At 43.4% G+C, this 21,524-nt stretch overlaps 1 protein-coding gene across 6 annotated transcripts in view; it reads left to right on the forward strand.

Annotated features, from left to right (window-relative positions):
• IDE (insulin degrading enzyme) overlaps positions 1-21,524 on the forward strand; it is a 3,524,264-nt gene that overhangs the window by 2,607,684 nt on the left and 895,056 nt on the right. For all 6 annotated transcript variants that reach the window (XM_044056694.1, XM_044056696.1, XM_044056693.1 and 3 more), the window contains one exon: positions 16,122-16,232. In XM_044056694.1, the coding sequence (XP_043912629.1) occupies positions 16,122-16,232 (111 nt within the window). The remainder of the gene's footprint in view (positions 1-16,121; positions 16,233-21,524) is intronic.

Raw genomic sequence — 21,524 nt, forward strand, 5'->3', positions numbered from 1 at the left:
GTCTAGCTTCTTTGTATTATTAGGGTTTTCTCCTACCATCCTGTCTAGTTTTTGTGGCGTTAGACTTTCCTGTTCTCTTCTCCTTTTTTCTCCTTCTGGCTTCGACCCTTCTTTCTTCTGAAAAAAAAAAACTGCCTTTAATTTTATTAGTTTACAGCAGTTGTTTTCTTTCATAGCCTTTGTCTTTAGCGGTTATGGTTTTGTGGTTTACTGCAGTATTGTTCTTTCAGGTCTGATATGGATAAGACAATGGGTTTCAAGAAATGTTCCAGGTAGCATTGCCACCCATCCATTTTTTTTCCGGACTATCCTAAAATCAAACAGATTGTCCAGTAGTCTGGAAAACGCTGTACAAACTCCACTAATTCTGTAACAGAATATCGAAGTTTGTCAATCTGTGGATTTACTATGTTTTTTTTTTTGCTTTTACAAAAAGCATAGTTAAACAGCAGAAAAGAGGCTTCATGAATGGAAAAAGAGGGCGTTTCCAGCATATGATGCGGCAGTAAAATTGGAGGAAACCGGGCGGGATATAAACGATGATGTCACAAAATGGGCTGAGACTGAGTGGGATGTGGATGTGGTTTTATTAGGTGGAAGGGTCGTGGCCTAGTTCGGTTTTCACCACAATAAAAGATGGCAACCCTAGTCATACCCACAACCTGGAAACATCAAAAATCTGGATAAGGCCCATGAAAAGTAGGTACTAATCTGTACGTTGATTAACATAAAATTTGCATATATAATTACGTAACCCTGCTCACTCCAATGGCATTGTGGGATACCAACTTTCAAATGCAAACTGAAGAACAGACTACCAATGTATGGCACCAGAGTCCCCCTGCAGCCATTCCAATGTCCCATTACCTGGCTATTTCACCCCATTTACCATGTAAACACTAATGTGCATACTGCTTTACTTCTGCAGTGATTATTTGGATTTTATTTTTACATTTTATAGCACAATGCAAAAACACTGTTAGAGATCTGCTAAACAAAGCTATACTATCACAAAATGAAAACAGACTTAGCATTAAAACTTTTCTGCCGTTCAAACTCACATTCATTGAAACAGCATTGAAACTCACACTACATCCAAAAAAGTCCATCTGGCCAGTGGTGGATAAAGATTACCTTTGGGCTGTTTTCAAATCATAGGCCCCTTGCACAAAAAACAAGAAACATACACGTGTTCTTCGATACACCTTCCAGACTTTATTAAATTATATTCCTTATATAATACAGCAAACTTCTTAGACTTAGAGCGCATTTTAAATTTATTGTTTGAACATTTTCCAGTAGGCAGTGAAGCAAAATGCATGAACCAGTAATGACAAAACTGCCCAATTCATAAGATTTCCATCATAAAAGTCTACTCACAACACACAGACACACACACACACACACACACACACACACACACACACACACACTTGTATATTAATATGACGACAGTAGTGTAAGCCATCGGCATCTTGCATAGCTTCTCAAACTTATTTTCAATTTCAGTTTTTTGCTCGAGTTACTGTGATTTGTGTCATCAGACCAACTCAGTTGTTGTAAATGCACAAGAAATTAAGCTGCATGTTTTAAGACTTCCAATTTTTAGTCCAAGTACTGACAGAACCTCTCCTACATTCATCCTGAAGCATCAAAACTATCGTAATCCAGGTGCTGTTAACTGGCCACTCTTGCTTCTCCACTGTCTGCAGTGGAAAATGTTGTTTTATTTTGAATGCTGGAAAATGTACTGTACTTGTCCAGAAATATTTTTCTTTTAATGCAATACAGAACATAATGATTTTTTGCATCTGAATTTGGGTTAATGTTATTTTTTGCTCTTTATACTGTGGCACAGATGTCCTTGTGCATGACATTTTGTCACTTCTATTGTATCTGTAGCTACACCATTAACCATTTGCATCCACCCCCTTTAAAAGTACAGCAACACAGTACAGTATCAGCAATGCATCTACAAACTGAGGGAGTTCAAACCACAACTTTCTTCATCAAAAGCAAGTATTTAACCTGCTATGCTATTAACAGTCCAGGCAGACTCAGCATAAACAACACTAAACTTCTCTTCCCCTGAAGCTCTCAGCTCCTTGCAAGATCCACTCGGCACTCAACTGTATCTCTCAAATTTGCAACACAAGAAATCTGAAAAAAGCTAAAATTTATTGGGGCGGACAAAATGTTGTTCCCACCATGCTTTTCACTGCCAAGGCTTGAACCCAGGACCCTGTGGCACTACAGTCAGAGCAACATACCACTATACCAAATCAGCAGTTTTCTGAACAATAGAAAGATTTAAACTTAAATGGCTATCATTTAGTGACTTCAATTCTCACTTCTCACCATAGCTCTCAACCTCTTGGCACAAAACACCTGGACACAGGCAGTATTGGGGCAATACTACATTCATTTCCCACTTCTCAACATAGCTCTCAACCACTTAGCACAAAAAATTGGACAAAGCCAATAATGGCGGAATACAGCCCCAAAAATAGGCAAATTTTCGAATGCTGATCTTATAAACTTAGAAAATTACTAGAATAAAAGGTTTGGTGTTACCACTTATTTTCTGAAGATTATAAAGTCTGAAATTCAAATGCCTGTCATTGAATTCAGTCGTTCACTGAAATCCAGAAAATCAGAGATTTTATGAGGAACAGAACAAAAATTTGAGGCATAAATCTGGAAAGTTTTCAGAAGGGGTGGTGGGTAGGGACTTTAGACTCTTGTTACCTGTACCCAAGGTACAAGATTTGAACCTGAGAACCTCCTGTAGCCACCAGGTATATTCACCTAGGGCATTTGATACACACAGACACATGCACTTTCCTACCTTTCCAGGTGGTTCGGCTCCATTAGCACTAGCATAGATATCCAGTTCAGCAGCAGCACTCTGCTTTGTTCATCCATTCTTCTCATGAAACAGTTCTTCCATAGGCAGCAGCATGTAAATGGCTCATTCTTCTGTAGGCAGCATAGATATCCAGCATTCCAGCCTTGCATCAAGGGTATTCCTGCTAAGGATTTGAGCAGCCGGAAATGCACGCACGTTGAGCTTCAGCTGGCAGGCCATTTCATGAAGCTGACATCATCGTGCACATGATGACGTCAGCTCAAAAAGCCAGGAAATAAAATTTAAAATAAAAGTGCTGGAAAATTCAGAAATTAAGGGGTGCCAATCAGGAATTGTGGCACCCCATTATTTGGCCTCCAAAACTCAATAAAAAACGAGTAATTCGGTATGGTTTGGAGTTATGACCCTAGTGCCAAGTGCAGTCGCAAGATTCTGCACTGGAATGCCCATGATCGATGTGCATACTCTTTAGGGCCTTCTCATTTAGACACCCCTTTCAGCATCTGTGAGGAGTTCAACCCGAGGGCCATTCAAGAGAGGAGAAACAAACTAATCTTGAAGGGCCTGTTACCCGCTTCTTCTTTTTCAGGGGCTCAGCCCCCCTCCAAGCTTTAGTCCAGCTCCGCGATGAAGAAAAGTTGCCTTAAGGAGCCAAGGGCATTCCTGCTAAGGTTTTAGAAAAGGCCTTCTCTGTTAGAAGAGAGCCAGACCTTTTGACTGCTGCTCCGCACGTTAGGCCCACTCTCGACTTCAGCACCTCCTGGCTAGATCTACGAGAATTTCAGATCCAACTATTTTGGCTCCAAGGCCCATGTCAGCACTGTCGGATCCAGTCGACTTAATGGCTTTGCGTGAGCCCTCCACTTTTACCGCCATAGCATCTTTGGATCCTAAGGCTCAAGGTCCGGGTATTCCTCTTAGGATCCGTCTGTTTCCGGATCTGCAGTCTTCCACCAGGTTGCCCCGGAGATCCATTACTTCAGTTTCTCCCACCCTGCCATCTAGGATCCTACAGAGATTCCTAGACATTCTAACCAGTCTTTGGTGCCTTCTTCTAGATCCTTTCAAAGCCTTTACATGGATGTCAACAGAAGAGTCAGATCCATAATTAAGGCCCAGATTCAGATGGTGGTTCTTCCTGCTCTGTCTCCTCATGGATCTGAGCCTGCCCCATCTGCACCTTTTTCTCCTCCTCCAATCTGAGTCTTTGTTTCGGAGCCTCAGAACAGTAGTCTTTTGAGGGACTCTGGGTCAGATATGAGGGCCTTCGCTTCCTGTACTCCAGCTGTTACCTTGACTACTTTTGCTCTGAGGTCGGATCAGAGTTGGTCCCAGACCTGAGATGTCGTGACCAGGTCTGAGGGCAGAGGCTAGGCTCCAGTGTTCTTGGATCAGTCCCTTCCCCTTGGAGCTTTTGCCCTCAACAGTGCGGGTCTGGTTTTGTCTGAGAGTCAGGGTTCAAGGGGGGTGCTGCCTCTATCTTCCTCGGCAGCTTCAGCTCCGTGGGGAGATCAGAGAGATCTTCTCAGGACCCTCAGCTTTCCAGGTTTTAGAAAAGGCCTTCTCTGTTAGAAGAGAGCCAGACCTTTTGACTGCTGCTCCGCACGTTAGGCCCACTCTGGATCAAGGTCTTGGATCTGTTTCGATAATCTCCAGCCTGCTCTACCAGAGGTGATTCCTTCCTCTTCAGACTCTTCCCCCGAGTATCCTACTAAGGAGATCTCATAGAAGAGGTTGTGCAAAAGGAGACATGTGGACTCCCCTATGGAGTCTCTCACCGAGGATATGGATTATGATGAGGAAGAAGGATCTCCCATGATGCCAATGGATGATGTCTCCTACTCAGACATCCTTGAGATCTTGAAGTTAAAAGGTGGCTGGTCATTCACAACCCACTCTTCAGAGGACCTATATTCTTGGAGGCCTTCATCTTGGGTGGTTCCCTGGTTGATGCCCTCATAGCCCGTTAGGCCTGGAAGGAGCCGGACACCATAGAACCAGTTCCTAAGCATCCAGATAAGATCCTTTTCCACCCAGTAGCCCATGTTTTCTAGAGCAAAGGTATTCCAATTGACGCTAAGGTGGTGACAGCTGCTACTAAGAAAGAACTCACCCAGCAGAACTCTACTGTTCATCCACTGAACTGGGAGTCCAGAGTGATGGACAGGTTTAGAAAGTGCCTTTATGCCTCAGCCACCTTCTTGCTGAGGGCACTCAATTACTTGACACATTTTACTCATGTTCAGATAGACTTGGTCAAGGCTCTGTCTGACAGAGTGTATACCTAAGGAGAATTTTGATAGAATTTCCCCTGAGCTGTTCAGTCTTACTCCTTTAACCAACTCTTCCATGAGACCCATTTCCTACTCAGAGCAGGGTTCTTCCAGAACAGCTGGCACCAACATTGAGGTTTGTCACAATGCATGGATGAGGCTATGTGATTTTTGCGGAGCCCTTTAAGGCATCTTTTGTCAACGCTCCTTTGATGGCTTCTCTCTATTTGAACCATCGGTTAAGGACACTCTGGCCCGCTGTGAGCAAGGTTAGACCTTGTCTGCCATGGGGATTAAGTTGTCTTCCCCCCAACGAACCTATTCCAGGAATCAAAGGGGGTCTAAGAAGACTTTATTCTGTAAGTCACAAAGCTCTTTTCCTGACCAAAATGGTGAGTTTTCCTCTGGAGGCAGAGGAGAAGGCTATAATGGAAGACACTGCCCTAGAGGCAGAGGGGGCCCGCAGAACCAGGGTTCTAGGGAATCCTTTCCCAACAAACCCTTCAACTGCTGAGGCATTTCCAGACTGTCCTACTCTGGAGCAGTCAACCGTCGTTTTTTGCTGCACTCAAGCACCTGGTCCCGCATCACATTAAACGCTTGGGTGTGAAGCATTATTTCCAGAGGCTATTGCATTCCCTTTTCCCTTCCTTCCTCTCTGAATATTCTGAAAAGACTCCACAGCGTTCCACCCAGTAAGAGGGTGCTGGCAGGTACTGAAATCACCATATTGCTGCAGAAACTCGTTATCCAAGAGGTCTCAAATGATCAGAAAGGGACTGGAACTTATTCCCATTTCTTTATACTGCCAAAGAAAACAGGGGAACTATGGTTTATTCTGGACATAACACAATGCTTTGCATGTAGGGTATGCACGGTCCGAACATACCAAATCTACCACAGTTGGCCAGCATAATGTGAACCTGGACACTGATAAAAAACTCAAAAAAAGCTAAATAAAGTACATAGCTTTTATTTCCAAACCGGTTTCGGCTAAACCACCTTCTTCAGTGAAAAAGTCTGTGTTACATAACAAAAATCTAATGAATATTTAAATGCAACCCCAACCAATGGGATACATGGTATGTTCCTGCTCCTAGTCATAATAACATAAACAATGAGATAATCAAAAAACAAAAGCAAAAACAAAGGCAAAGAGACAATTCCTAATTAACCAAAGTAATATCATAATAATTATATACATGGAGTATGTTTAAATATAAACATGCATATCTTATTGATAATAAGAATGAAAAAATAAGATATAGGCATCCATAGATATAGGCGGCACAGTGGTGCAGTGGTTAACACTGTCACCTCACAGCAAGAGGTTCTCCGGTTCAATTCTCGGCTGGGGTGCCTTCTGTGTGGAGTTTGCATGTTCTCCCTGTGGTCGCGTGGGTTTCCTCCGGGTACTCCGGTTTCCTCCCACATTCCAAAGACATGCATCTGGAGCATTTCTCCCCGGGCCTCCGCTGAAAACAGGCTCTGTGGAACCTAGTCGGACTTTCCCGGTCAACAAATGTTAAATAAATAAATAAATAAATAAAATAATAACTTAAGTTTAACAAAATAAATCCAAAAGGTACAGGAAAATAGGTAATAGAAACCAAGCATAGTATGACCAACAATATAATAGCAATAATTTATGAGATCATAAATGATTACAGGTAATGTTGTATACCTGAGTATAATCAAAGGTAATATGTAAATGCAAGTGTAAAGAATCCAAAACAACCAGCAATGATACACAGATAAAAAACAAAAATGGAAACCAGAATGTAAATGTAAAATTGTCATTGCAAAAAAACATAAATAAGTAAATATATTCAATAAGAGATATCTAACAAATTATATCTCCTTGTTAGAGTATTATGATAAAAGTATACATAATATTATGGAACAAAGTCAGGGACATAAGCAGTCTCAACCAAGTTCCAGATGGTGAAGGTTCAGTCCATCCTCCTGCTGCTAAGGAAGGATGACTGGATGTGCTCGGCTGACTTCAAGGATGTGTACTGTCACATAAAAATAGACAGGTGCTCCAGTAGTCCTCTGCGCTTCTGCCTTGGAGCCACTTATTTCCAGTTTCTAGCCCTGCCCTTTGGCCTCACCACAGCCTCCCAGGTGATGACTAAATGCTTGGCAATGGTTGCATCTCGTCTCCGACTGCAAGGTTTTCAGGTATTCCTGTATTTGGACAATTGGCTCCTGACTTCCCCCACTCAGCATCAACTTTGTCAGGCCAGCGACTATTCTTTTCAGACCTTGGAGTTCATCAGAGTTCAGCTGAATACTACTACTTAAATAGCTGCCTTGCCACAACATTGCAGTGACATTTTGAAGTCTCATGTCCAAGCCATTCTGAATCTCCCATCTCCTCCAGCCAGGCTGATTTTGCAAACTCTGGGATCTATGGCAGCTGCTATACTTTTGGTTCCGCTAGACAAGTGCTGTATGCGCATTCTCCAGTGGACGCTATTTGTTCAGTGCTGTATTCTGTATCAGCCCCTATCTGCTCCTATCAGGCTGATAAACATTTGCAGGTTTCATCTATGCTGGTGGATTCAGTCAGATCTGACAATCGGCAGGCTTTTTACTCTTCCCCTAACTTCAGCCACTTTGACCATGAATGTTTCCATACTAAGGTTGGGGAGGTATTTCCAGGGGAAAGATGGTCCAAGGCCCATGAACTTGGATCAAAACCAGTCTGCATATCAACGTCTTGGAGGTGAGAGCTGTCCTTTTGTTGTTGGAAGCCTTTCAGGACGTTCTCCCTCCAGGGATCATTGCTTTTCACACAGAAAACATGTCAGTAGTCTGGTACATCAACAGGCAAGGAGGAACCTATTTGTACCCTCTCTGCAGAGAGGCCATGAGGGTTTGAGAATGGGCATTCTCTTCAAATCTCTCTACTTGCAGCACATGTACTGGGGAAATCCAGCAGACAGGCTGAGTAGATCTATTCTGATGCCTCATAAGTGGTCCTTCAATCAGTCACTAGCGAACAAGATATTCGACCACTGGGGTCTTCCCTACTGTGACCTCTTTGTGCCCCCTTACAACAACAACAACTTATTTCACTCTGATTCCCCCTTCAGGGGGGTCCCCAAGGGATGCTGGTTTTCAAAGATTATCCTCCAGGAAGTTTGTAAGCCTATCCCCCTCTACCTTTGATCCCAAGATTTTTTTTAGAAGGCCAAATGGTTGAAGTGCATGGTGATCCTCATTGCCACCTTTTGGCCTCCTCAGGTATAGTTCCCCTTCCTTTGGTCTCATCTCATACATCCTCCATGAGTGCTGGAAGCGAAACCGGACCTCCTTTTTCACCTAATGTTAGGATGCCACCCCAATCTCCCCACTCTCAAGTTAACTGCGTGGTTTCTGCAGTTCCAATGATTTCTGGAGGGTCCGGGTTCTTCTTCCCGGTCAAAGCTATACTCTTGGCCTCTCAGAAGGCATCTACTCAGAAGGTATACAAGAACAAATGGAAACTGTTTTCAATTTTGGCAGCCAACAAAAACAGTGATCCTTTTCAGCTCTGATTACCTCTATTCTGTCATTTCTAGAATCTTAATATAAGCAAGGTTCTAGTTTTGCAGCCATTAAACTTCAGTTTCCTGCCATATCCAACTTTCATTCTGGATTACCTTCAGGGTCTGTGGCTTCTGCTAGGTTATGTAAAATCTTCATGAAAGGTGTTTTTCTTCTGAGACCTCTTATCAAAGACCCTAGTCCTCCATGGAACTTTACTCTTGTTCTGCAAGTCTCGACTCCGAGTCCTTTTGAACTGGCTAAGGATTGTGATTTGAAGTTTTTGTCATGGAAATCTGCCTTTCTTGTTGCCATTTCTTCAGCAAAAAGGGTTTCCAAGTTGCAAGCTCTTTCTTCCAAGCATCCCTCCCATCATTTTTCATAAGATAGGGTTTTCCTTCGTACTACCCCTTTATTAGAGGTGGCTGCCTCTAATAATATCAATCAATGCATTCAGTTACTGATGTTCTTTCCTAACTATTCTAACAAAGGGGGATACCTTGTACATTGCTTAGATGTTCATAGGCAGCTCCGTTTCTGCCTTCACAGGACAAAGCAGTTTAGGAAATCGAACAGTTGTTTCCTTTTCTCCTAATCATAAAGGCCAAGCTATTTCAAAAGTGACAATAGCAAAATGGATTACTAGCTGTATTTTGTTTGTTTATTAAAGGAATAGTTGGCACTTGTCTGGTCTTCCAAAAGCTCACTCCACTAGGTCCATTGCTGCGTCAGCTGCTTTTTCTTCCAGGATTCCCATTAACAACATCCATGCTGCAGCCACTTAGTCTAACTCTCATACCTTTTATGTCTCACTGTAAATTCGATGTCATGTCCAGGAGCAGGATTTCTTTGGTTCGCTGGTGCTCTGGCATAGCCTTTCTTGAGGCCACCCAAGAAGTAATGTAGCTGGGGATTCTGATGCATATGTGAAGTAGAATGAGGAGGACAACATCAGATTTATTAGTTATGTACTTACCATAACTTGATATCTGTGTTGTCCTCTTCTCATTCTGCTTCATCTTCCCGTCTAGCCATACCCCTCCAAATTAGATGTTGTTCTAGAGGATCTAGATTAGCCTCTGTTGGAGCCTTGATTCCACATTGAGCTCCTGGTTATCTTTTCTTTTCTCTTTCACTTATGGTAGCAGTAAACACGATCTGAAGAGGTTGGGCTAGCCTGAGGTGGAGGATTATGGATAGGGGAGGAGTTTGAGCCTGGAAGCTAAAGTCTGTGGGAGGTGGCTGAGTCAGATACAAGGATTGGATCCAAGACCCATACGTGAAGCAGAAGGAGAAGAGGACAACACAGATGAAAAGTTATGGTGAGTACATAATTAATAATTCAATTTCTCAGTCTCTCAGAAGGTATCATGATTTATTACAACTGGAATTTCCAAAACTTGTTCCTATTTTCCCTGTTTTGTCTACTTTGGAGGATGTTTTTGTGTCCACCTACAATCTTCCCAGCAGCGAGTCTACTGCCCTCAAGAAAGCAGACGGAATTTTTAGTGGGTCTCATTCTTATGGTTTTATACAGTCATCCCAGATCTGACCCAGCAACTATTGCTTTAATGAATACAGCTACAGTTAGACATATGATTAAAAGTAATCTCTGTCCTTTTGATAAGGATAGGAAAGCTTTTAATAAATCTGAGAAAAAGTGTGTTGTTCTGCGACACTTGATGTTCATCATATACTGCTAAAGTAGCCCTAACTCTATAGATTATATCCCGTCAAGGATGTATCAGCTGAGAAGCTTCCAAAACTACAGGGCACCTTTCATGTGCTTACATCATTAGGCAGCTTGAGCTTAGCTGCCTAAAACCCAGGTTTGAATGCCAAGCCATTCTGTGCTTTAATGTTGCTGATGAGAGCACTCCTGTGCTAGCTTTTGAGGATTGACAAGCAGCTTGTGCCGTTCTTTTGCTGGGCAGAAAAGTTCCCTTTAGGGAAAATTCCACATTTAAAAAATTGTTCCATTGTACTTCTACTTATGAAAGTTGTATTTTTCTATGAGCTAATGTTGTAACAGGTTGTCATGAGACTCAACTGTACTTTTAAACTGGAGTGCACTTTTTTCTTTCTGTTTTAAAAGTAGTTAAAAGTTGTTAAAAAAACTGTGTTTCCTGGAGAGAAATTGTGTTTATTTTAGTTTGGGAGCTGGCGACCTGTCCTGGATCTTTCTTTTCTGAACACTTTTCTTATGGTGCCTTTCTTCGGAATGCTCCCTCTTTGGACTCTTATTTCCTGTGTTGCTCCCCCAAGCCTTCCTGGTTCCTTGGATCTGAAGGACACGTATCTGCACATTGCTGTCCATTCTGTGTTCAGGAAATGTTTGCCTTTCTCTGTTTTTCTCTCATTTTCAGTAATCTGGTTTGCCCTTTGGGCTTTCAACAGCCCCAAGGGTGTTCACCAGATGTGTAGCCCCTGTAGTCGCTTTTTGCAGGCTTCCGGACATTCAGATATTTCCTTATCTGGACGACTTGTCTCTATCCCATTCCAAACTGGTGCAGAATTTTCATTTTGCCCAGCTTCTTTTGACAGAGTGGGGTTCATGATCACCCTTAAGTCAATGTTGACCATCTCAGTCTCATTATTTTCATATGATGCAGGTTCCACACACTTCCTATGCTGACATCTCTTCCTGCCTCCAAAGTTTTATCCATCACAAGTTATTTTCTGTCCCTGCTTCCCCTGTCCTGTCTTCTGGACAGGTAGTTTGTCAGAACTCCTGGCTTTATGACCTCCACTATCCCTATTGTTCTCTTGACCAGGCTGCATATGAAGAAGTTACAGTGATACGTAAAATCAGTGTGGCTTCAACACCTCCACCCACTACTACTCCATTGTGTTTTAACTGGAATGTCACTTGTGGATTTGGCAGCTGTTTCTTAATCAAGTTGTTCCTTTTTATCCCTGTCATTTGTCCCAGGAACTCTTCACGAACGCATAGAGCTGGAGATAGGGAGCTGTTTCAGACACCCTGAAGGTCCAATGCCTTTAGTCACCTTGGTAGAGGATGGATTACGTGAACATCAAGGAAATGCAGGCTGTCATTTTGGCCCTTCAAGCTTTCCATGCAGTGTGGGTCCCAGGTCCCTTGAAGTTTCATACAGACAACACTTAAGTTGTGTGCTACATCAAAAAACAGGGGGGCACCAGCTCTTATCTTCTTTGTAGGTTAGACCTTCAACCATGGGAAAATAGCCATCTGCAGGCATTCTTGTATACCGTCAGAGTGCAGTCTTGTGACAGGTTTTCTCAGCAGGTTCAGGGCACAGTTTCATAAATGGATGCTTCACAGAGATGCGTTTCTCAGCGTAGTTCATCGCTGGTATATTCAAGTACATCGATTTGTCTCGCTTCTGAACAGGCAGCCTCCTCATTTCTGTTCCAGAGTCCCAAGTCCTTTGGCTTGGAATGTGGACACCATGTCTTTTTCTTGGAAGGGAATGTTCCTTTGTGTATTTTCTCCCCTTCCTCTACTTCCAAGGGTCCCTCACAAAATAGAAAAGGACTCTCCAAAAATCTTATTGGTGACTCCCACCCAGACAGCACTAGTTCCTCCCCTTATTCCATCTTGCTGGGGCAATCTTCACAAGTTACCTGACCGCATGGATCTTCTCACACACAACAAAGGAACTCTCCTTCACCCTTATCTGTCCACTCTTCATTTGATGCTCTGGGTGATAGGTTTCTAATTCCTTTCCAACACCAGTTCTCCGAGGACGTGCTTAGGGTCTTGTTAGGAAGCCAGGAAACCCACTTCCAGAAAATCATAGATGTCTAAATGGAAGAGATTTTCTGTTTGGTGTCTTGATGGCAGTCTCTTCTTAATTGTTTTTTCATAGAAACGGCGTCTTAGTTCAAATCTTTCTTTTATGTCCAGGGTGGTTAATGAGTTGTCACTTAATCAGTCTATCCAGTTTTCTTTTTTTTCCCCTTCTTTCCACTCTTCCAGTGAGAAGGTTCTTCATACTTTGGATTTACATAGACTGCCCAGATATTATCAAGACAAAACTAAGACCTGTTGTTAATCGGATCACCTTTTTGTTTCTTTTCATACCAGAACACTTGGTTTGGCTGTTTGTAAGCAAACCATCTCCTCCTGAATTTCCAAGGGCATTTCTTTTTGTTATTCTTTTAATGGCATGCAGTTGTCTGCTTCCATGAGGTTTCATTCCATTAGAGTGGTGGCTTCCTCAGGAGCTTTCTTCAAAGGTTTGGACACCAACTCCATCCTTGAAGTTGATACTTGGTCTTCAGCTCATACATTTCCAAAGCATTACAACTTGGATGTCATTTCCAGTGCCAGGGAAGGTTGTGCCAAGGCTATCCTGCATGGGTTTGTTTAGGGCTAATTCTCACCTTCCTCCTCCCTGCCTTCCCTTTTGTACTCTCCCAGAGGTAAGGAATACTGCAACAGTGATGTGGAAGGAAGTACAGCAGTTGTGTAGAATCATATCATAACAGTAGACGTCTTTCTTTTCATTGTTGCAGTATTAACTCCCTCATTCCTGTCTCCTTTTCCCTTTTTACATGGGTGGTATTTTGCTCCTGACTGAGAGGTTCCTCTTCTGTCCATTCCTTCTTTTTTTTCTGGATGTTTCCCTGAGGACATGCGGCAGTATTAATGGTGTCAAGAAAGCCTGCTACTAGAAAATCATATGTTAGGAAATGGAAAGGATTTTCTAATTGGTGCCAGCAAAAGAACCAGCATCCATTCAGGGCTAATTTTTCTCTGATTCTACAGTATTTATGTGAGTTGACTGCCCTATGACCTGTCTTACTCAGTCAAAAGTTCGCTTGTCTGCCATTTCAGCATATCTGCCCATGAATCCCTCTCTTTCAATGCAACATCCTGCGAGAATGTTTTTTGAAAGGAGTGTTGAATAATAAGCCTCATAAGGAAACGGGTGGCTTCTCCTTAGTATCTTAATTTTGTGTTAGAAAAATTAACTTTTGCTTCATTTAAATTATCTCATCATTAAAAATAGTTTTACTAATTGCTTTGACCTTTGCAAGAATAGTATCTGATGGTGGGTCAGCCTTCTCTAATTTTTCAAAAAGGCATGATTTCCTTTAGAACTAATCATTTGTGCCTGAAGTGGTATATAGGTTTTCCTTGAGCCAAGCTGTCCATCTCCTCGTCTTCTTTGCAGAACCTAAAGATGAGGGAGAAAGGATACGCCATACATTGGATGTCCACAGACAACTCAGGTGCTCTCTCGATAGAAAAAAAAAAATCTTTCATAAATTCTGATCAGTTTTCATTTTGCCATGAAAGTAAAAAAATGAGAACCTGTGTCAAAACAAACAATTTCAAAACTGTCGTCTCATGCTATTACTTTTTGTTGTACCCATCACAACAAAACTATTCCAGGTAAAGTCATAGCTCATTGTATTATGTCTTTGGTGTCATCTGTGGCTTTAAAGAAAAGGGTGGATTCTAGAAGCAGGAGTTTTGTCTCTGTCCTCTCTGCATACTTTTACAAAGCATATTGATTCTCCAGGTCTCTGACGGGCTTTGCTAGAACCGTTCTTCAGAGGTTCCTGGACCCTTAATCTTCCCTGTTTTACTAAGCAGTGATAAAATATCCATATAGCTTAGGTTACTGCAGCAGTGTTCAGTTTGAAGAAGATAGTAGTTATGTAAGTAAAGTTACCATAACATTAGGTGTTCCAAGTGACAACTGCTGTAGTAGCCACTCTTTCCCCACACACCTCTTATTTTTGTATGCTTTTTATGGCAAGGTGTGGACTTTTTTGTTTATTTTCCAGTCATTGTCTTTCTCAGGATACCCTCTCTGTTGACATGAAAGCTCTGAGGGGCTTGGTGCCCAAATCCGACTTTGTCTGCTCAGCTCAGGTTAACAAATTAGAAGCATAGAAGAGGCCCTGGAGTTTTATAGCTGGCCACCGTTAAATCTTCAGCAGGATATTAACTCGTATTTCTTAGGCTACTGCAGAAGTGATTGTTTAAACATCTGCTGTTACGGTAAGTTTACTTACAGAACTGTACTCTCCTTTTTCTGACATGACATTTTAGTACTTGACCTACTTTTATTGACCATCAGGTTTCAACTCTAAACTCTGGCGTCCATACATCCTTATACTCTTTATTCATGGACATGATTTATTTAACAAAGTAGCAAATGTCAGGTTAAAATATTAAGTTGCGCCCGACTACACATATGATGCAGGTGGAAAGTGCCCAAATAACTAAATACTACTGCAACAATAATCTATTAGAACATTTACTACTGTGTAAGTGAACTTACCAGAATAGTACTTTTGTACAATATTGATATGAAAACCCCTGAAGGTCTCCCTGATCTACTGTCATGGAAAGTTAACTTACTCAATCGTACTGCACCCCCAATACCTCACACACAGCATCCATTACAGGTGAACAGATGTTTGTTAGTTTCTTAGCTGGCTTCTCTGCTGCTCTGTGGGAAGTTTTCTACAAGGTTCTGAATCATAGCGCCTCCATCTAACAAAGCGAAGAGGTGAGAAATGGTTCATATGCCTGATGTTTAGCATACTGCAAGGTCTTGACTCATAGTTTTTCTCTTTGAGTACGCAAGCAAAAGTGAACAGCAATCTCTCTCCAGAATGAACATACAGTTTACTACTGCTGCTCAAGGAGCCTGTAAATTAATGGTTAATGATTTTAGAGTTCTGCACTGTGATATTTTGCATACAGACTGATAGTGAATTACAGAATTGTCTATAATGCATAGTTAGCAAAAGTTGTATAGAGTAATGTTTATCCAACTGTAATAAGGTGAGCACTTAGTCCCTGTGGTGCATTGTATGGACTTGAATAATTATTTTCATGTTTCTGGGTGATGCATAGCTGTACTTAAAACTAGGGGTTAATTTCTTGTGTAGCCCAGAGGCTGTAACTTGCCTGTTTGTGAAGCAACCTGTACTTGGGCTGCCACGGTGACTTGTATGATTTCATAAGTATCTCTCTCTCTCTCTCTGCCTGCAGTATACTAAGTAATTACAGGTAAAGTGAGAAATAGTGTTTTGATTGCCCAGGGAATGCACACATACTCACAAGATGATTTGTAGAGGCCAAGTTCTTATAAACTATGTAAAAGCTATCATTCTTACAGCTTTTACATGGATAACAAATGAATAACGTTAGCAGTTAGAGTTAGCAGTAATATTTTTCATCTAGTTGTTTTAAGCTTCTACTTCTTTACCACCCATTTTTTGTTAACTGCATCTAGTAGCAGCCACTTTACAGGGTTTTCAATGTTCTTGTGCTTAGTCACTGAATTATTTCTGTTTAATTAGTGTAATCTACATGTTGGTTTTGATACTAATTGTTCCTTAAAAAGCCATTTTATGCCTCTTCCATTCATTTGCACTATTTATTTAACAGAAAAGCAAATGTCAGAGTAAAATATTACGTTGTGTATTTTTCACAGCTGTCCGTGAAAGGTTATAATGACAAGCAGCATATCCTTTTGAAGAAGATTGTTGAAAAAATGGCCACCTTTGAGATTGATGAAAAGCGATTTGAAATTATTAAAGAAGCGGTAAGTTATTTATTCTTATGTTTTTAAGTTATTTTTGAACCCACAGCAACTGCTGGACCATCTGGCCAATTGCTTTGACTCTGCCCTTTCATTTCCTAGCAGAACAAGAAATGTTTAAGGTACAACTATCATCCAGGCAGCCATAATTGTTTTTTCCATAGCCACAAAATCTACTTAAGCTCTCCAGGGTTGGATGTGCAGTAAATGCACTTCATGAGAGGTGTAGTCCTTCAGATAGCCTCGTCTCCTGTGAACAGTTGGCTTCCATTAAATCTTTGGTCTTCACTAGGGATACAGTGGCAGAGGACATGCCCTCTCGACCTCTGCTCTGACAGAGGTGAGCAGGCTTTGTTTCTTCATTCTACTGTCTTCATGGCTGGCTCCACATGTCCAGGCCTTTATGGAACACGGGTCAGATGTGTTGTAGTCCGTCATCTATTCGTGTACAGCATGGATCCAGTTCTGATTACCCAGCTGTAGGTAACCATATTAAATGTATTTCCATGCAGAATGTGAAAGACTGGTTTAGTAAGCTAGTTGGCATACAGATAGGAAATTCTGACTGATGACTTGTGTGTGAGTTAACAGACCAGGTGATGGAAAAGCTAACTGGAAAGGGAGAGATGTGTCATGATTTAGTCTTTTGTGCATCTTTCTTGGGAGACTGAAGTGGAGAGCATGTCTCAGGACATAACTGTTAGTGGAGTACCTAGAGTAGAGACTGGGGACATCCTGGATGTGTAAGGTTTACAAGATAGACTGCCTTATGATTTGCTTCAGTTGAGTGAGTTAAATCTTCTTGTCATGCATTTTGCTTATTTGCCTCTCTTGGGCATCTATGGAGATGTGTAACCAACAGTAGAGCTCAGTAATCAGAATATCATAGGATCATCATACCATCTGTGACCCTGCTGGATAGTGGCATTGGGTGCTGACTTGTTGGAACATGGGCTAAATTCTTGCTTAGGCTTGTAAGGGTCTCAAGGCCAATAGCCTAGTAGCTTCCTATGATATGCTGCCAATTGTGCACTTCAAATGCCAGAAAAAGGAATGTGTGTGATTGAATGAGTGCTTCCCACAACAGGCAGTTAGCGTAGCTCAAGTGAGCTGTTGCAGAGTCTAGGGCTCCAAGATTTAGGAGAGAAGCCTTGTTGGATCAGACAGACTGGCCTTTTCTCTTCCACTAGACACTCATTTCTTTTGAAACTGAATTTATTAATAAGGCCCGTCTGATCAAGGGAATGAGTGGGCCATAGGGCACTTGTCATGATCAAAAGTGCCATGCTTGTGTTACAGGAAAGGAAAAAGTCAGTTAACCAAGGCAAAAAAACGTTGTTTCACTAATTATAGTGTTTCTTATCTCACTGCTTTTCATTTGGGACTCCTGATTTTTCCCATCTAAGAAACAATAGATGTTATGTAGTCCAGTCTCGCCTACATTCTTACCCGTGGGTTCGGAGCCGAACCTCTGCTCCGACTCGGCCATACTGTAGCTCGAAGTCTTTCAATTGGCTGGGCTAAGAGGTATCCCATGCTACACTGCTCCCTTTCCCCAGATCTCGTTTGCCGCTCGTAATGCTCAGATGTGGTCTCGCTCTTGGCTGTGGTGAAGTATAACTTTTTGTCTTCTTGACTAAAATTGTGATCCAAAAGCTATTTTCATAGCTAGGTGTGTGTGTTGTTGCTTTGTGGAAGCATTTTTTGTGCGCCTTTGTAGCATTTGTCTACTTTTTGTCTCTATCCCATCAGCTGTCTCCCAACGGGCTAGGCCCATTTTAGTTAGAGGACCTAGTCTGCTTATCTGTTTTTCCCTTCTGTGCTCGTTTTTGTTTTAGGTACCTATCCCCTCCGGGCTAGGGCCGTTTAAGTTAGAGGACCTAGTCCTTCCACTTATTTTCCTGTCAGGGCCGTTTGCGTTAGAGGTCCTTATGTAGTGTCTAGTTTCTTAGTTCGTTCCCGCGCTTGTTGCTGGTGTCAGTTTTCTGTTGTGTTAGTATCCTGCTGAGCATGTCTAAGGATACAAAAGAACATAAGCCTTCGGGCTTTTAAAAATGTAGTAAATGTGGGTACAAGATGTCGATTACTGATGGGCACTCTGTGTGTTTATTGTTTGGGGGCTATACACCTTCAGGAGTCTTGTGCGTTCTGTCACACATTCAGCCCTCGTGTTCTTCAAGAAAGGAAGAACAGACTAATTCTGAAGGGACTACTGAAACCCTCTTTCGAGGAAGATTTGGAGAGGTCTTCTAATGCTAAGTCCACTCCCTATAAAAGAGACAAAACATCCAAAGCAAAAACACAATTTCCGGCTCCATCTGTCTTATCGGAGCCGCCGGAGAAAGTTACTAAGTCTACTGTGGCATCCTCGGCTCCACTGTCTTCGGTGCCGAAGGAAGCTTGTCAACCGACAGAACTTGCGTCAGCTCCCAGCTTCTCGGAGCAAGTGTTGGAGATACTAGTTCGGAGCCGGTCTCCAGTGTTTAGACCGGTTTCTCCTCCTCGCAGGTCTCCTTCAGAGAGGAGGTCTAGATCTCCTACCTTGTCGTCTAGGTCCTCCAGGACACTATCTGATGTGGATAGAGTGGTACAGAGACTGCTTCAATCACCAGTGCTGGCTAAATTGCTTTCGGCTCCAGCCCAGTCGGCTCCGGAGCCCATCACCCATCCATCGACTATACCTCTTCCTCCGAGCAAATCTTAGCCTTCGGAGCCAGAGTGGTCGGCGCCTTCTGATGCTTCTAGGTCGGCTCCGATAGCCCATCCTGGCTTATCAGCTCCAATCTCGGCTCCGACCCCGTCGGCTCCGTCCACGGGGTCCAGGACTCATGGTTCCTCAGTCGGACCCGAGGGGGAGGTCTCGGGACACTCTTCTGCTCCTAGCTTCCCTCTTGGTGCTTCGGCTCAGGTGAGCCTGACCCTTGCCCTTTTGCTCCGAGGTCTTCCACAGTTGGGTGATCCTCAGAGCCGGGGGGGACCAGCTTTCAAGGTCATGCGGAGTGTGCTGGCCAGGTCCTCCACTGCATCATACAGCACTGACACTCTTCCCCCTCCAGCTCCAGTATCAGTCTCTGATCGCCCTCTATCTTTGGACAGCGGAGACCCAAGGCCTCAGGATACCTCCATGACAGGTCCCCAAATTTCTGAGGGCCCCCCAGAGTTTTTGCCTGAGGAGCCACCCAGAAAAAGAACGTGCCAGAGGAAGCACTTCGACTCCCAGGAAGAGTCTCTCACGTCGGACACCGACCTCGAGGAATCCGTGGGGTCCCCCAAGTCGTCCTCTGAGGATATCTCTTTCTCTGATATCCTAGAGATCTTGAAACAGAGAGGTGACTGGCCCTCTAAACCCCCCTTGGAGGAGGAGTTGGTGTTCCTGAAGGCCTTTGGAGCTCATCCCTTCGCCTCCTGGGTGTCTCCACTCTTCGACGAGCTCCTGGATCTAGTTTGTCGGAGGGTGTGGGAAACCCCTGACACTGTGGAACCAGTCCCCAGGAGACCCAACAAATTTCTGTCCGCCCCCTCTGACAAAGACTTTCTCAGGAAGGGAGTCCCAGTAGATGCCATGGTGGTAGCAGCGGCCACCAAGAAGCAACTGGCTGAGACTTCATCTACCGTCCATCCCCCTAACAAGGAGTCTAGGACCATGGACCGGTATGGGAAGAGTATTTTTTCTTCAGCGGCCTTTACACTGCGGTCACTGAATTACTTGTCACATTTTACACGGCTCCAAAGAGATCTCCTAAAAGAGCTGGGAGATGCTCTGCAGGGTAATGTTCCTGACACAGTGGCTCAAAGTCAGCGCTCAGATGTCTACCCTAAATTCTGTTGCTAACTCCTCCATGAGGCTGATCTCTTACGCAGCCGAAGGAGTGAGTAGGGCAGCGAGTTACAGAGTTTCTCTCCAGGAGGCACTCCTGGATGCGCCTCTGTAATTTCGCGGAGGTCTTCAAGTCTACATTCACCAGCACCCCGTTTGATAGTTCCTCGTTACTCAGAACTAAGGTGAAAGACACTCACTAGGTGCGAGCAAAAGGGAAAAAACGGTCTGCCGTGGGAGTCCGTTTTCCATGCCTTCTAGACCTTATCCCAAGGTCCAGAAGAGTGGGAAAATGTGGTTCAAGAAATCCCAGTAGTTTTTTCATGATGCACAAAGTGATTCCCCCTCCAGAGGCAGGGGAGGGGGTAGTAACTCAGATAGATGCCACCCTAGAGGCAGAGGAGGCCTGCGTAACCAGGGAGACCGTGATTCCTTTAGTGATTCTCCCTACCAGCGCTCCTGATGGGAGGGCTGACTGCGCGTTTCCAGAGCCATTCGGGGGTCGCATTTCACTATATCCAGAAGCCTGACAAGACATCACCCAGGACCAGTGGGTATTAATAATAATTTCCGGATGATATCACATCCCCCCCCCCCCACACACCAATCAAAAGAATCCCAGATGTTCCAACAAATCAAAGGGATTCCGCAGCTTCAGTGGTTATAAAGCTGCTAGAAAAAGGAGCCATCCAGCATGTCCCCTCAGACCAGATCGGATTAGGGACTTACTCCAGATTCTTTTTGGTGCCAAAAAAGAACAGGGGACCTGAGAACCCATCTTGGATCTCAGCCACTTGAACCTCCACGTGAAGAAGTCCATGTTCCGAATGGTCACATTGCAATCTATTCTCCCATTGTTGGGAAAAGAATTGTGGATGTGCTCTATCGACCTCAAGGATTCTTACTACCACATAAAGATGGACAGGGCATCCAGAAGTCATCTATGCTTCTGGCTGGGAGCCAGTCATTTTCACTTTCGTGCCCTGCCCTTTGGTCTCACTACAGCCCCCAGGGTGTTCACCAAATGTATGGCAGTGGTGACGGCTCACTTGAGACGTCAGGGATTCCAAGTGTTTCCATACCTGTACGACTGTCTCCTTTCTGCCAACACCAGGCATCTACTACTACAGACCAGAGACACCACTATCAAGCTGTGTCAACAACTGGGTATCACTCTAAACTGGGAAAAGTCTGCCTTGTTGCCCTCGCAGCGTGTTACCTTTATAGGCGCAGAGTTAGACACCGTGCTCATGAGGGCATTTTTACCACAAGAAAGGATTCAAGTTTTGCAACAACAAGAATACACGTTGCTCCCTCAAAATAAAGTGAAGGCAAAAACGGTTTTCAAATTGTTGGGGACTATGGCTGCAACAATTATGCTGGTTCCTCTTGCGAGGCTTCACATGAGGCTCCTTCAGTGGCTGCTCTTCGCCCAGTGGTCTTTACAGCATCTTCCGCTTTCTCATCTCATAATGATC

Source organism: Protopterus annectens, chromosome 14.part0, assembly GCF_019279795.1.
Source record: "Protopterus annectens isolate FY-2018-M chromosome 14.part0, PAN1.0, whole genome shotgun sequence".
Taxonomy (NCBI): Eukaryota; Metazoa; Chordata; order Ceratodontiformes; family Protopteridae; genus Protopterus; species Protopterus annectens.